General features: G+C 55.4%; 1 protein-coding gene across 1 annotated transcript; it reads left to right on the top strand.

Moving 5' to 3' along the window:
• KRT7 (keratin 7) lies at window positions 1-14842 on the top strand. Its single transcript, XM_084749692.1, has 9 exons — window positions 1-442; window positions 1797-2008; window positions 3993-4053; window positions 6033-6128; window positions 7489-7653; window positions 8481-8606; window positions 10823-11043; window positions 14096-14130; window positions 14526-14842. The coding sequence occupies exons 1-9, from the start codon at window positions 131-133 to the stop codon at window positions 14675-14677; spliced, it is 1380 nt and encodes a 459-aa protein (XP_084605818.1). The 5' UTR covers window positions 1-130; the 3' UTR covers window positions 14678-14842.
• Window positions 14843-15663: the final 821 nt, after the last annotated feature.

Below are 15663 nucleotides of genomic sequence, written 5' to 3'. Positions count from 1 at the left end.
CCTGTGTGTGCTCAGCCTGCCTCCCCACACGGAGGGATAAAAGGCCTCAGACTGCCCGAGGCCAGGGAGTTCGGCTGCAACTGCTCCTCGCTCACCCCCGTCCAGCTAGCCGTGCGTGTGTCCAGCCGCTATGTCCGTCCACTTCAGCTCTCGCTCCACCGCCCTCCCCGGCCGCAAGGCTCAGGTGCTCCTGACCTCGGGACGCCCCGGCGGCTTCAGCAGCAGCAGTCTCTACGGCCTGGGCACCTCGAGGCCTCGTGTGGCCGTGCGCCCTGCTTATGCGGGGGGCTCGGTGGGTGCAGGCATCCGTGAGATCACCATCAATCCGAGCTTGCTGGCGCCGCTGAGGGTAGACATCGACCCCACCATCCAGCAAGTTCGCCAGGAGGAGCGGGAGCAGATCAAGACCCTCAACAACAAATTTGCCTCCTTCATCGACAAGGTGAGGCCACCGTGACCCAGCCCCAGACGTGCCCTAGTGGTTTTTACTGGCCACGCCCTGCCCTAGGAGGCCAGCATAGGGCTCTTTCCTCCGGTGACTTGGGTGGGCTCTTTGTAGTATCGGTGCTTACTCCTCCCTTCACTCTCCAAGCGCCTCTCCTCCAGTGAGTGGCCCTGCCCTTTTCTCAAGGACTCACGGATCGTCCCCTGAGTTCTGTTCAGCTTCCTTGGTTGACTGTCTGAGATCTCTGGGGCTTTGGAGCCACTTTGTTGCAGGGGTGAGGCTAGGAGCTCGGGAGGCCGAGGGCGGAAGCTAGTTCTTTGCTGTCGGGGCCCCTGTCCCCGAGAGGAGATTATGGGGAGTCATGGGGGGGGGAACGACAGGTGCTGAGAGTAAAGGCCGGGGTGGGTGGGTGGGTAAGGGCTTCTCTTCACCCATCTGTCTCTTCCTCTACCTTCCTTTGTCCATAAAGTTACCCCTGCCTTTGCAGAGGGCCCAGAGGGCCCCAGGGACATGGTTGAGAGGCCCTGGGTAGGAGCTCTTTGGAATGTATGCTCCCTGGGTGCCCACTCCTGCCCTCCATGGCCTGCTAGGGACCATATAGGCAGACATTGGCCCCCCCGAGACAGGGTCCCAGGGGAGCAGAGGCCTGTAGTCCTGCCTGATATTCTGGCTAGGGCTCATTCCCCAGCCTCAGTTTCTCCCTTCTGATCCTCCTGCCTGTACTGTTCATCCCCAGAAATCCCCACCAGAAGCCTCCCACGCTGTCCTGGAGCCCTAGAGCCATCCCAGGCTGTCCTGGAGCCCTAGAGCCATCCCACGCTGTCCTGGAGCCCTAGAGCCATCCCAGGCTGTCCTGGAGCCCTAGAGCCATCCCACGCTGTCCTGGAGCCCTAGAGCCATCCCACGCTGTCCTGGAGCCCTAGACCTGGCTCCTGCCTTGGAGCTGAGCTGTTCCCCAGGCTGCTGCCTTTGAGGCAGCTTCTCCTGCCTCCCACCTTCAGACTGAGGACAAAGCAAGGGGAGAAGATACTTAGGAAGAAAGAGAAGTTCCAGCTTGGAAGGAGGGAGCAGTCCAGTCAACGCTCCCCCCCCACCCCCAATATCCTCCCACCTCCAGCGTCAGAGAAGAAAGGGGTTACTTAAAGGACAGAGATGGAGGATACCACTGAAGCAAAATTGGCTAGAGACCCTGACCCGACACCAGACCAAGCCCACCCACGCCAGGGCTCACACTTGAGAGAGGGTCCTAGAGGAGAGGGGTGTGCCCTGGAGACCACCTGGTGGTCACGTGGGCTCTGCTGGGTGGCCCCAGACGTGCCCCTCAGGTGCCCTCTCTTCCACATCTTTCCAGGTGCGCTTCCTGGAGCAGCAGAACAAGATGCTGGAGACCAAGTGGGCCCTGCTGCAGGAGCAGAAGTCAGCCAAGGGCAGCCAGCTTCCCCGCATCTTTGAGGCCCAGATTGCTGGGCTGCGGCAGCAGCTTGAGGCGCTGCAGCTGGACAGGGGCCGCTTGGAGGTGGAGCTGCGAAACATGCAGGAGGTGGTGGAAGATTTCAAGAACAAGTAATGTCCCCAGTGCCGCTTGGAAGACCCCCAACCCTGGGACAGTGCACCCCTCACTCACAGGCGCTCCGCAGGTGTCCCTGGTTCAGGGGTCAGAGTGCACAGCTGCTGAGCACTAGAACTGCCCTTTGCTGATGCAGTCCCTGCCTCTCCTCTCCTCTCCTCTTTGCTCCAGGGGTGGTTGCTGGGTCACTTTGGTCTTTTCTTGCCCCTGGCTTAGTTAGGACACCCCAACATCCCTGGTTCCTTTCGGGTGCCTGACTAAGCCTCCAGACGCCGTGGGTAGAAGTTGTCCCATGATTAAGAATGCTTCAGAGGGCCAGGTGTGGTGGCTCATGCCTTTAATCCCAGCACTCGGGAGGCAGAGGCAGGCAGATTGCTGTGAGTTCGAGGCCAGCCTGGTCTATAAAGTGAGTCCAGACCAACCAAGGCTACACAGAGAAACCCTGTCTCAAAAAATCAAAACCAAACCAGACCAAACCAAACCAAACCAAAGAATGCTTCATAACTTGTAGCCCTCACTGATTGTTCTAGAACAGCCCTTCCCCGGGCGGATTAAGGACTGACTGGAAGCAGTCTATGGGACTTGGCTGAAGTCACTTAGTAGGCCACAGAAAACTTGGTCTTGAATCTGGGTCCCTAATTTCCAGGAGGGGCCAAAGAGCTGATGTGAGAAGGAAAGAAACAGATAAGGGCCGGGCTCAGGGCAGAGCCAGGAAAGAGCCACCCGAGGCAGGAAGCCTTTGGATGTCCCCGCAGCTCTTTTCTCCTCACGGAACACTGGCTTGAGCCAGGCCCCACCCTGTCCCCCCTGCCACCGGGAACTGGGGGCAGCTAATATGCTCTCTCTGTGGTTGCGTGACTAAGCGCGACCAGGCACAACAGCTCTGGCTGGAGGAGAGCAAACAGGACCTCTGGGGAGTGTCTCCCACCAGCTGCTTCCCTTGGTCAACAGATAATCTCCCAGCAGGTGGAACCAGACAGGTGCAGGACAAGAGGGTTCTGGGTAGGCAGCATTCAGCCCGTACCCATGCCCCTCATGGGAGCTCCTCGGAGAAGCAACTGACTCCTGCCTAGCCAGGCTGAGCTCTAGGCGGAGGGTGCTTGCTGGCAGCAGGCACAGGGAAGGGGCCAGGTGCTCTGAGAGCTCAGGCCTGCGCATCTGGAGCCCAGCAGCCCAGCACTGAGGGGGAGGGACCTCAGAGAGCCTTGGCTGTGTGTTTGAAGCCACCTCCTGCCACTCTCGGCAGTTCCCACGTGCTGCTGAGGTCTCCTTTCTTCATCCCCGCCTTCCTACCTTTGTTTGTTTGTTTGTTTGTTTGTTTGTTTTGTTTTGATTCCCCACATACAAACCAGATCAGGCTAATGCACTTTTTCTCTGCCCTGCTTGCAGAGGTCCCCCCAAAACCGGGTGCCAGCTCTTTTAGAGGAAGAGGGGCCTGAGGGGGAAGGAAGCTGGGGCCTGGCGCTTCAGGACTTCATATGCTCTGTCCTGATTCCACAAGCTTTCCCCCTTTGAGTTTCCTCTTGGCACCTCAGGGGTGGGGCCACCTTAGAGGTCCAGGCAGCGGTGTCAGCCACCAGGAATTAAGCCAGGGATTTGTCCCTTTGCAGCACAGTGACCTGGACAGGTGACCCGGCCTCTTGTGTTTTCCGTATTGTGGGGCTGTTGGCAGGGGGCCCGTTGAGCATCCCACAGGATGTGCACGCCAAAGTAGGCGCCCTAAAACAGTCCCTAAGCATGGCTGTGCTTGTGTTCCTACCAGTAGACCCACCCAGCCTTGGGCTCTTAGCTCACATGCATTTCCTAAACCGCTTCATGCTGAGACTGAAAACCTTAGGACCATCTGTATAGGAGTGAGGGAATTTGTGCTCTGTAGCCTCGGCCCCTGCTTTCTCAGGTGTGTCACGGACGCAAGAGCTGGGTAAGAGTGTTGGGAGGCTAAGCTGTGCTGTCAGTCACCACACCCCTCTCCCGCGGCAGGTACGAGGAGGAGATCAACCGGCGCACGGCTGCAGAGAACGAGTTTGTGTTACTGAAGAAGGTGAGGGCCCGAGGCGGCGCTGAGGCTGAGGCCGTCCACACACAGGATGGACCCAGGGCCTCACCCCCGGGCTAGGGCTGTGGTCAAGGCCTTGGGCCAAACAGAAGGGGATGGTGAGCTTGGGGAAGCCTCAAGGCCACACACCAGAGTGGCAGCAGCCTGTGTTCGCATGCCCTGTGTTCATGTGTGCATGTGTGAGCCTCTGTGTGTGTGTGTGTGTGTATGTAGTATGTGTGTTGTATGTGTGTACCTGTGAGTATTGTATGTGTGTATATAGTGTATGTGCCTGTGCGTGTTATATGTGTATGTGTCTGGTCTGTGTGTTATGTGTGGGTGCCTATGTGTGCATAGTGTATGTTGTGTGTGTGTGTGTGTGTGTGTAGTATGTACTATACCTGTGTAGTGTATGTTGTATGTATGTGTACTGTGTGTAGTGTGTATGTAGTATGTGTTGTGTGTGTGTGTGTGTGTGTAGTGTATGTTGTATGTGTGTGTGCCTGTGCACATGTATGTCTCTGGTGAGTGAGTAGAGTTGTCTAGACCTTTAGGATTGGATTGTTGAAAGGGGAGAGGCTTTAGCTCACATCAGGAAGTGTCCTCTAGTGATCAGAGCACTTTGCTCCAGACCCCATGGCTCCTGGGTAGCCTCAGATATTTGCAGAATGAACAATAAACTGTCCTGAGGCAGGATGAGCTCTCTCTGTGTCCCTGGAGATGGCAAGTGACCTTTGGAAAGTAGCAGGAGCATCTTGGAGAGATTTGTGTTACCTGTTCTCTCACCAAGCAGCTCTGTATTCCGTGCCCTGCCACAGGTCCGCAGCCTGGCCACAGAGTGGGTCCTTTAAGACTCATGAGGTCAGCCCAGAGGTGTGGGTAGGAGAGTGAGAAGCTGCTTTCTATTGCCAGCCTGGCTGTGGTAGCACACTCCTTTACTTCTAGCACTTGGCTGGCAGAGGCATAGGATTGTTGTGAGCTTGAGGCCAGCCTGGACTACATAGTACATTCCAGGCCAGCCTAGGCTACATAGTAAAACCTTGCTTTCTAATTATTATTACTATTAATCACTTGTAAGATTGGTGAGGCACAGCCCTGGGTGTCTCCAGAGAGGGCTGAGGGAGGATCATCTGCCTTGAATGTGGACAGCAGCATTCGATGGAGGGGCCAGGACCCTGGGCAAAGAGAAGGGGAGGGGGAGAGGAGAGGGAGGGAGAGAGGGAGAGAGAGAGTATGTGTGTGTGTGTGTGTGTGCGTGCGTGCGTGCGTGCGAGAGAGAGAGAGAGAGAGAGAGAGAGAGAGAGAGAGAGAGAGAGAGAGAGAGAGAGAGCAAGAGCAGAATTCACTCCCTTGTGTCTAGTCAGCCATTGACATGAGCTTGTGAGCTGCGATGTTCTTTCTCTGCTGCAGCAGAGTGAAATGTCTGAAGCCTGGGCCCTAACTCCCCCCACTCCCCACCCACGCTTGCCTGCGCTGTTTCTGTCGGGCATTTTGGTCACAGTGATGTACAAGCACTAACAGAGATGCCCAGCTCCCACACGGACTGCTCACCTGTGCTCACCTGCCTTGGAGTCACCCAGTGACCAGTAAAGCAGGCCAGCTGCAGTTGGTCATCTTTGTGGGGGGGGGTCAGGGGGGAGCTGAGCGACAGATGCTGTGCTCACAGGGTCTGAGACGTGGAGGATTCCAGTGTGGAGGTGACTTGCTCTGGGTCACACGGCCAGCTGCGGCTGAGTCAGGACTTTGTCACGAAGCCTTTGGGAGCTGGTCACGTGTTTGCTTCGGGCTCAGGTTCTCTGGGCTTCAGGTGTTGGTCCTGGGGATGCATGGCTAGGCCTCTCACCTAGCGTGGAACCTGAGGGCCGGGGTGGAGGTTTCTGGGGAGGTGGGGGCCTTTTGTTGGGAAGCGCTGACCAGCTTGCTTTCATCTCTACTGACGGTCCCAGTCTTGAGGACACGGTGTCAGTCTGTCCTTCTCACCTCAGGACGTGGATGCTGCCTACACGAACAAGGTGGAGTTGGAGGCCAAGGCGGACAGCCTGAATGATGAGATCAGCTTTCTCAAGAGCCTGCATGAGACAGTGAGTCCCGGGGTGGGGGCTATGGTGCTTTCTAGCCCTAGGAAGGAGGTAGGGTGGCATCACCCAGCAGGGGGGCCATGTTGCCTTCTAGCCCTACGAAGGAGGTACGGTGGCATTGCCTGGCAGGGGTTGGATGGGGGCGAGGTACCCACTGTAGTCTTTGCAGGGTCACACAGCCTCCATTAGGTCCTCAGAGCTGGTATCTACATGTCTGTTACTGTGGGGGTGGGGGTGGTAGTCTTGAGCCTATTTAGGCAATCATGCTCAGGGCAGGTCTTCCCATGTTTGTTCTGTGTTGTGTGCATATAACTACATGTATATAAATATAAAGCTACATTTCTATGAACATATAGTCTCTTTTGTGAAAATACTCATTGCCAGAATGTAAGCCATAAAACTAAAAATGAGGCTGGATGGTGGTGGCGCACGCCTTTAACCCCAGCACTTGGGAGGCAGAGGCAGGCAGATCACTGTGAGTTCGAGGCCAGCTTGGTCTACAAAAGCGAGTCCAGGACAATCAAGGCTACACAGAGAAACCTTTCTCGAAAAACCAAAAAAACCAAACCAAACCAAAAAAACAAAAAACAACCCCCCCAAAAAAAACCCCCCCAAAACAAACAAAAAACATCAAAACCAAATTAAAAAAAAAAAAGCAACAACAAAACCTGAAAACAAATTGCTTATCTACCATTCTCATGTCTGTATTTACCGTATTTACAACACACACACACACACACACACACACACACACACACACACACACACACACGCAGGCACATGTGCACACACAGTTTGGGATAGAATCTGATTATTTCACCCAGACTGGCCTTGAACTCATTAAATAGCCCAGGCTGGCCTCAAACTTAGAGTCCTCTGGCCTCAGCCTCCTCAGTGCTGGCTCCGGAGGTGTGAGGCCCCATGATGGATGAAATACTCACACTGACGAAGCCAGCCCTGTGTCCCTTCAGGTCACAGCATGCTGCAGACACGTTTCCCTGGCTGTGGAGTAGGCCACCACATGGCAGAATAAGATTTGTTTCATCACCCCCCCCACCCCCCCCACCCCCACCCCCCCACCTCCCCACCCCCACACCGCCCCCGCCCCCGCCACCGGCGGCTCCCGTCACACTAGACTTGTACCCTGAGGAGCCCACACGGTCTCTCCATCACTTTTAGTCCTACCAGGCTCTGGTGTCTGAGATGCTAGCAGCCAGCGTGAGCAGAACCATTCCGCATGTGCTGGGCCCGTGCCCCTCCCTGCGCGGCCGCGCGGCCCTCTCCTGCCTCTTCTCCTTCTTTTCCTTGGGTGGGTTCCGGTGTGGTCTGGAATCGATCCTGTCCTCCTGTCTGTTCCCTGCAGGAGTTGGCAGAGCTGCAGGCCCAGATCTCAGACACCTCTGTGGTGCTCTCCATAGACAACAGCCGCTCCCTGGACATGGACGGCATCATCGCCGACGTCAAGGCCCAGTATGAGGAGATGGCCCGCCGCAGCCACGCTGAGGCTGAGGCCTGGTACCAGACCAAGGTGCGTGGCTGTCTGGGGCCTCTTTTCCCCCTCCTGCGAGGCTCTGGGTGGCTGTTCCTTTTCTCCTCATTTTGTCTCCAGCCTCCTGGACACGGCAGACATCAGCGGTTAAGGCCATGGCGTGCTCTGGAGCGTAGGATAAAGGGGGTGGCGAGGCTGCCTTAGGCTGATGGGACACAGAAGGAGGAGGAGGAGGAGGAGGAGGAGGAAGAGGAGGAACGAGACATACGCTGATGGACGAGCTGACGAGGCAGGGCGCACTTGCACAGGGCGAGGCAGCGTGTTCAATGTTCTGTCAATTCCACACGTGTAATCCACAGAACAGCCGTTTTAGGCGTGGGCCACTATGGACTGCCATTCTAGACACGAGCAAACAGGCACAGAGAGGCTAAGTGAGTTTTCCAGCTCGACGTGGCGAGTAGGGACTAGATCCTCAAGTTCAACGGTCCAGACCCGGAGACTGAGTTATTACTGGAGAGTCAGAACAGCTGAGAGAGATCGGCTGAAGAAACGGGAGGTTTGTGGGCTGAACCAGTGTCACTGAAGGCAGGTGTGTAGGGTGCGTAGGGTGTGTAGGGTGTGTAGGGCATGGTCCCCTGTAGCCTACACGGTGGAAACACAGGCTTGGACTCACCCCCTCAGGTCCTGGCTAGGAGAGGACAGAGACTGCCCTGCGGTTTGACGTTTTGGGGGTGCGGATGTGGGGGTTGGGTGGTGGTGGTGTCTGGGAGGCGACAGCCTTTCCCAGGAGTGGCTGAGGATGGGAGAAGGCCCAGCGCCTGGCAGTGATGGTCCACGCTGGCCTGACTGTGCTCACGGCCTTTCAGTTTGAGACGCTCCAGGCCCAGGCTGGGAAACACGGGGAAGACCTCCGCAACACCCGGAACGAGATCGCGGAGATGAACCGCACCATCCAGAAGCTGCAGGCTGACATTGAGACCGTGAAGAACCAGGTGAGGACCGGCACTCCCGCTGCCCCACCCCTGCTTTGTCGGGAGCGGGAGGCAGCTAGTCGGGTCAAGGTCAGGGTGAGTCTAGGAGGCCTGGGCCCAGGCGGGTGCAGCTCACCTAGGGAAACCTACAGGCGGAATGGAATGCTTTTAGGCAGAGTCTGGCTTGGAGCTGAAAGTAAGAGTCATGGCTCGGCATGGAGTCTGTGGAAGGGAACTCAGGCCACCTGCCAAAGAGGAACTGCCATGACACCGGGCGCTCTGCCTGTCACTCTTAGCTCTGGGGCTCAGAGCAAATCTATCAGAAATCCATACATCTCCCGTCTTCACTCTGGACAGCAACACCACCCCCACCCCCACCTCCGACCTGTCCCCTTTTGCTCTCTGAGTCTTGCACGTGCTCTGTGCTTTTGGTGCAGCTGGATTGCGACACTCCAGCTCTGTCTCTCCCCCTGGGATTTAGAGCCAAACCCCTAAATGTGGGGTTGGCTTCTTCAAACACCCCGCACCACAGCGAGCAGCAGTCTGAAGTTCTCTGACGAGCCTTCCGCTCCCCGAAGGCTCAAGGTTATTATTAAGTTATTAACTGCTGTCACCTGGCGGGAATTGCACGCCTGTCACATCAGAAGGGTGTTGATGAAGGAAGGGTCCCCTAAGCCCTGGCCCAGGTGCCGACGTGTTTCATGGGTTCATCCCCATCAGGGAGCTCACTCACCCTGAGTGGGTAGCCATGTGCGTGGGCGGAGGCTAGTGCGACCGACGTTCCTCATCTCAGCAGAAATGCGAAGGGAAGATGGACCAGGGTGCCCCATTTTCCCTCCACGGACACATCCCCAGTCACTTCATTTCCCGATATACACGGTCAGCCGAGAACTGAGTCCTCAACACTTGGGGGCCGTTCTGGCACATGCACTTGGGAGGAAGCACTCAAAGCAGGGGACACCTGTGCTCATGGCAGCAACCAGCCCATGGGAACTGTAGCACCGCGCCCAAGCCACACAAGATGGGCTCTGACCCAAGCCTTCTTGTTGGACCATTCACACATGCTTCCTATTTTATCTTATTTTTTTAAAACAAATCTTTTAATCAAAACGTGATTACTTCAGTACCATTCCTCCCTCCAACACCCACACCCCCTGCTCACTCCCTCTCAAACGGCTGGTTCCTGTTTTTTTTATTTTTTATTTTTTTAAATATTTATTTATTTATTATGTATATAGCATTCTGCCTGCAGGCCAGAAGAAAGCAACCTATCTCCTTATAGATGGTTGTGAGCCATCATGTGGTTGCTGGGAATTGAACTCATGACCTTTGGAAAAGCAGTCAGTGCTCTTAACCCCGGAGCCATCTCTCCAGCCTTGGTTCCTGTTTTAAAGGTGGCATCTGGATGCCATGGCCTTGAGGCTTGGGGAAGGGTGGGTGCTAGGGTTTGTAAGTCACAGAAACACTGATTGAGAGAACCTGCTGTGTGCTAGGCACCGTGTTAAGACTTTGTGTGCCTTAAAAAAAAAAAAAGACTTAAGTTTTTAATTAAAAATTGGCTTAGTTGCCGGGCGGTGGTGGCGCATGCCTTTAATCCCAGCACTCAGGAGGCAGAGGCAGGAGGATCGCTGTGAGTTCGAGGCCAGCCTGGTCTACAAAGTGACTCTAGGACAGCCCAGGCTAACACAGAGAGACCCTGTCTCGAAAAACCAAAAAAAAAAAAAAAAATTGGCTTAGTTTTATTTGCTTTATTTTCCTCATATGAGTGGTTTGCTCACATGTATGTCTGTGTATCATATGCACCCTGGCCTTTTGGACAGCGATGAACTTTCATGTGAGCGCTGGGACTTGAACCTGGGTCTTCTACAAGAGCCACCGAGCCGCCTCTCTAGCCTGACTTTACGTGTCTTATCTCACCTCATCCTCACAGTGTCCCTATGAAATAGAGGATGTGACTATTACTTTTCTAGAAAGAACACTTTGGCTTGAAGGGGTTAACGGACCCCAGGCTACAGAAAGCGGCAGAGCCAGCATCAGACCCTAAGCATTGGAACACCGCATCCGTGGCATCCTCGCGTGCAGCCTTCAGGATTGCCTGGTGTTTGGGGGAAGCAGGCAAGGAGGGCGAGTGAAGCCATCTTAAGTGAGATGGACAGGTGTTTGCAGTAGGATGGGTTGGTAGGAAGGTAGTGGTCAGCGGTCCCTTCAGCTCACAGCTTCACTGCTGCTGCCCACAGCGTGCCAAGTTGGAGGCCAGCATTGCTGAGGCTGAGCAGCGTGGGGAGCTGGCCCTCAAGGACGCCAGTGCCAAGCTGGCCGAGCTGGAGGGCGCCCTGCAGCAGGCCAAGCAGGACATGGCCAGGCAGCTGCGGGAGTACCAGGAGCTCATGAATGTCAAGCTGGCGCTGGACATCGAGATAGCCACCTACAGGAAGCTGCTGGAGGGCGAGGAGTGCAGGTGAGAGATGCAGGCTAGGCGGGGGTGGGCGGGGGTGGGCGGGGGTAGGTGGGGGGGTAGGGGGGGATGAGGGGGTGGGCGGGTGGGGGTCCTGCAGGGGGTCAGTGAGCTCTGGCCTTGCTATCGATGCACACACCTACAGGCATCTCTTGGGTGCCCCTCCTTTGCAGGGCATGGGGTGGGAAGAGTGGGTGCACAAAGCTCATGCTTGCTTCTTAGCCTGGTAGAAAACGGCCGTTCTAGAACAGTGGTTCTCAACCTCCCTAAGTCTGTGACCTTTTAATACAGTTCCTCATGCTGTGGTGACTGACCCCCAACCTAAAGTTACGTTTGTTGCTACCTTATAAATGTAATTTTGCTACTGTTACGAATTGTAATACAAATATCTGATATGCAGGATATCTGATATGTGACCCCTGGGAAAGGGTCATTCGAGCCCCAAAAGGTATTGGTCCATGGGTTAAGAACCACTGTTCTGGAAGGAAAGGCCAACTGTTAAGTCCCTTCCTCAGTGGGGTCATTAGCAGGGCTTTAAAAAGATTGTTTATTTCTTGGTATTCGTATGTGTGAGTCTGTGTCTGGTGCATGTGTCTGGTGCATGCACTCGTGTGTGTGTGTGTGTGTGTGTGTGTGTGTGTATGTGTGTGTGTGTGTGCACAGGTTCCCACATGCTATGCTCGGAGGGCAGAGGATGATGACAGTGACCTGCTCCGTGCCTGCCTTGCTCTGAGAGAGGGCAAGCCCCAGTGATCATCCCGTCTCCCACGAGCTTCCTCATAGCACTGGGGTTACAGACATGTGCGAGGCCACACCCGGGTTTTATGTGGCTTTTGGGGGTTCAAATTGAGGTCTTCATGCCTGTTCAGAAAGTGCTCTTACTAACCGAGCCATCTCCCGAGCCTCTAGCAGAGCCTTGATTCTCAGCACGTGCTCAGGGAGGCAAGTGAGGAGCATCAGCTGCCTCGGGGCCGAGAGTCATTTAACCAAGGGACAGGGTAGCTTGCAGGCGAGGCCTGCCGATTGCTGACCGTGATCGTCCACAGGGCTCCATTGCTTCTCATGGCTGACTGGCTAGCCACATGGCACTGGGGTGCTGGGAGGAATTCCTCTTTCCCCAGAGCTGTTTGCACAGTCACCTGCAGCGGTAGCGGAGGTTGGCAGAGGCTGGGCTGGCTTCCGGCGGGACAGAACACCTCCATGTTGGGCTGGTCTTGTTCTTAGTGCTGTAGTGGCCTCATTCCTTCTGCTGACACACAAGGCTGCCCACCCCTGCCCTCCACTCCCCCACCCCGCCCCTGGAAGTTAGAATTTGGAGAGGAGAGAAGCAGCCACATGGGTAAAGGCACAGGAGTAGACTTGTTAGTTTTCCCTTGTTAGAACCCAGCATAAAGTCAGACAGTCTCAGCCATGTTTCTGTCCTCAGGGAGGAAGCGCACTCACCACGGAGATAGAGCACCTGCAAAAAGTCCAGGAACATGCATTGTGTGTGTGTGTGTGTGTGTGTGTGTGTGTGTGTGTGTGTGTGTGTAGGTCAGGGGACAATTTTCAGGAACAGGCTCTCTCCCTCCACCATGTGACTGAACTCATAAGTTGTCAGGCTTGGTGCCTAGCTCCCTTGCCTGCACAGCCATCTCTCTGGCCCCGAGCTTGCACTTTTTAAATGGTAAGTTTATTGGAGACTGGTGACAGTGAGTGGCGTGGACAGGACGGTAGGGGTGTGTGGAGGCAAAACTCCTTGGTGGTGGGAGGAAGGGAGAAACATGGTTGCGGATGTAGGTCACAGGTAGGAGAGGGTGTGTGTACCCCACGTCGTATCATTTATTTCCTTATTTGTAAGTACTTTTATTTACCTTGCTGGCTTCTTTGTGGGAAGAGGAACTAAAGATCAGAGTCTGACTGTCACCCAGGGAAGCTGCAGCTGAGACACCTTCCTGGACCTTCCAACCCATCTGGGGCTCCAATTCTTCGTTTTAAATCCCTTGACCCCCTCAGCTCTTCCTGGGCCCACCAGGGACGGTGGCTACGAAACTTTCATAATTGTGTTGAGTTTGTATTCTTTGAGATACAATGTTGCAAGGACAGTGACACAATTAACACCTACTTAGAAAGGAAAAATCAAACCAGCCACTGTCACTTGGACATTAGGTCTGTTCCCTGTGAGTCCTTTAGACAGTGCACTGGAAATTCTGACATGGCATTACTGCTTCATGGCGTCCTGCCCTTGATGGCAGCCCCGACTTCCAGCAGTTCCTACCCGCTGATCCAGCATCCTGGAACTGTCTGGGAAACGCCTGTCTCTTCTCCCTTCCTCAGTTTGAGGCTCCGAGGCCAGCGGATCCTCACTGACCCCCCCCCCCCATCAAAACAAGGTGTCTCTTCCCCAACCAAGCAAACCTAACCCCAAGGCCAAGAGCATGGTGACAATGGGACTCTGAGTCACCAAACAAACACACCCAGCTGTCTCAGACAGATTTTTAATTTCCACTGCAAGACCTGTTTCAGGCCCACGGGCAACTGAAAGCCACCCCGCCTGCCCCCCTCCTCCCAGTCCTGGCTGGAAAGTCAATCAGTCAACAGCTGATTAATTATTTCAGCACCTATTAAGTAATTGCTAGTGCCAGGCCTTGTGCTAGGGGCTGAAGACCCAGAAGTCGGTGTTGAGAGCTTCTGGTGAGGAAGGGCAGGCCTGCTCACAAACAACAAACATGGCAACCTTTCCCAAGCCTAAGGTGTTCAGGGCTTGTAGGGAAATTGCGTGCAGCAATCTTTACAAACAGACCTGTCAGTGTGGTTCTGGGGGTAGGCTACATGTAGAGAGGCAGGCCACGGAAGGCTCTGGAACTTTGGGCCCAGGTCATGTAGCCGGCTGGGAGAGGGTCTAAGTGGGCCTTCCCACCCCTGCTCCACAGTCGTATTTGAAACAAGGCTAAAGAGAAGCTGGGAACAGGAAGGGAGGATGGAGGCTCTGCTGCGGCCTAGCGGCTGCGGCCTGCCAGAAGGATCTCAGCAGCCAGGTAAGAGCCTTTCTTACAGGCCTGTCCTCTGTTCCTAGGTTGTCTGGAGATGGAATGGGGCCTGTGAATGTCTGTAAGTTCCGGGCTACACCCCCTCCCCCGTACCTCCCCGAGATGTAGATTTAGCTGGGTCTCTAGCATGATAGATTGACTTAAGGGCCTGGCTTGTGGGGCTGGGAGCTCCTCCCTCCCCCCCTCCATACACAGTTCTGGCATGTTCCTTGGAGCTCATACCCACGGAGCTCAGTAGCCCCGAGCAGGAAGGCAGAGGTGGGAGTTGGGGGGCGGCGGGTAAGACGTGTGAGGGAAGACTTTGAGCCCCTGTGGAGGGGTCCCTGGCACTGTCAGAAATTTCTTTTGGGCTGTTGGGGGAGGGGAGGCAGGGCGAGGAGAGGGGCAGCTGTGGCAGGGGAAGGGGGAGTTCCCCGGGTAGGGCGGTGTGCACTAATGGGTCCTCTCCTTTTCCAGCTGTCCTGAATTCCACCGCGGGCAGTGGCAGCAGGCTCATCTTTGGGGGGACCATGGGCAGCAATGCTCTGAGCTTCAGTGGGGGACCAGGAGCCCTCAAGGCCTATTCCATCAGGACCACATCTACTGCTCGCAGGGCCCCCCACAACTGAGGATTGGAGAGACCCCTTTGCCTGCATACAGGAAGACCCCCTCCTGTCTCCTGTCCCTGTCTCCTGTCCCTGTCTCCTGTCCCTGCCCCTGTCTCCTGTCCCTCTCTGGAAGATGGTCTGAAACTGCTGTTGGCTTTAATAAAAGGCCTCTCTGAGTGAGCTTCATTGGCTAGCCAGGGGTGGTGTGTACAGGGAGGAGAGGGTGTGGCGTGCTGAGGACTGGCCTTCAGACTGACATGGGGTGGGTCTAAGGTCCTGAACCCTTATCCAGGGTTTCATCTTGGCCCCTGTCCAGTGCCTCTCCTGAGGTCACTTAATATGGCCACCAAGATCAGGGGGTCGTGGCTTCAGGTGACTACTGAAGCCCCTTTTCATCTCTTGAGAGGGCCTGCTTGCATCCCAAAACCCTCTGTTGCCAGCCCGTGGTCTTCCTGAAGTGAAGTCACATGCATTTAGCTCTCCCCGGCCCTGGATTTCGGTGGTCCAGTGAACCCCAAGACGCCCAGCCTCAGTTCTTCCTGGGGCCTAGGGCTGTGTTCTGATAGTTTTAAGTGGGATGTCTGCATCTGAGATTCTCTGGGGTGATGGTCTTCTCTAAGAGGGGTTCTAGAGCCCAGGTTGCAGGTGGAGGGTCAGTGTCTGGACTCTAAGATGAAGGAACGGCTGTCTGGAAGCCTAGGAAGGGAGGAGGGGGGCCTCTGCCGTGGGGCCTCCAAATGTCCTGTCTCTGATGTAGTGGTTCACGGATCTGTGTTGAGGATTTTATGCCAGGAAACAGTGCGTGTGAGGGGTTCTGAGGAGCTGGCTGGAAGTCTGCGGGTACGGGGCCCACAGGGTAGGGGTGGAAGCCGCATAAGCTGGTTTTAATAAAAATCCTCTTGGCTTGGCTGGCAGAGTGTGGGCACAGGGGGCAGAAGATGGGGAGCCTTTTGAGGACTCTACGCATTTGACCCCACGGGAAGGGAGTGTTAGACTTGGGCATGGAG

The sequence above is a fragment of the Acomys minous genome (genome assembly GCF_964271855.1).
Source record: "Acomys minous genome assembly, chromosome: 12".
Lineage (NCBI taxonomy): Eukaryota > Metazoa > Chordata > Mammalia > Rodentia > Muridae > Acomys > Acomys minous.
This window is presented reverse-complemented; position numbering and strand designations above follow the sequence as displayed.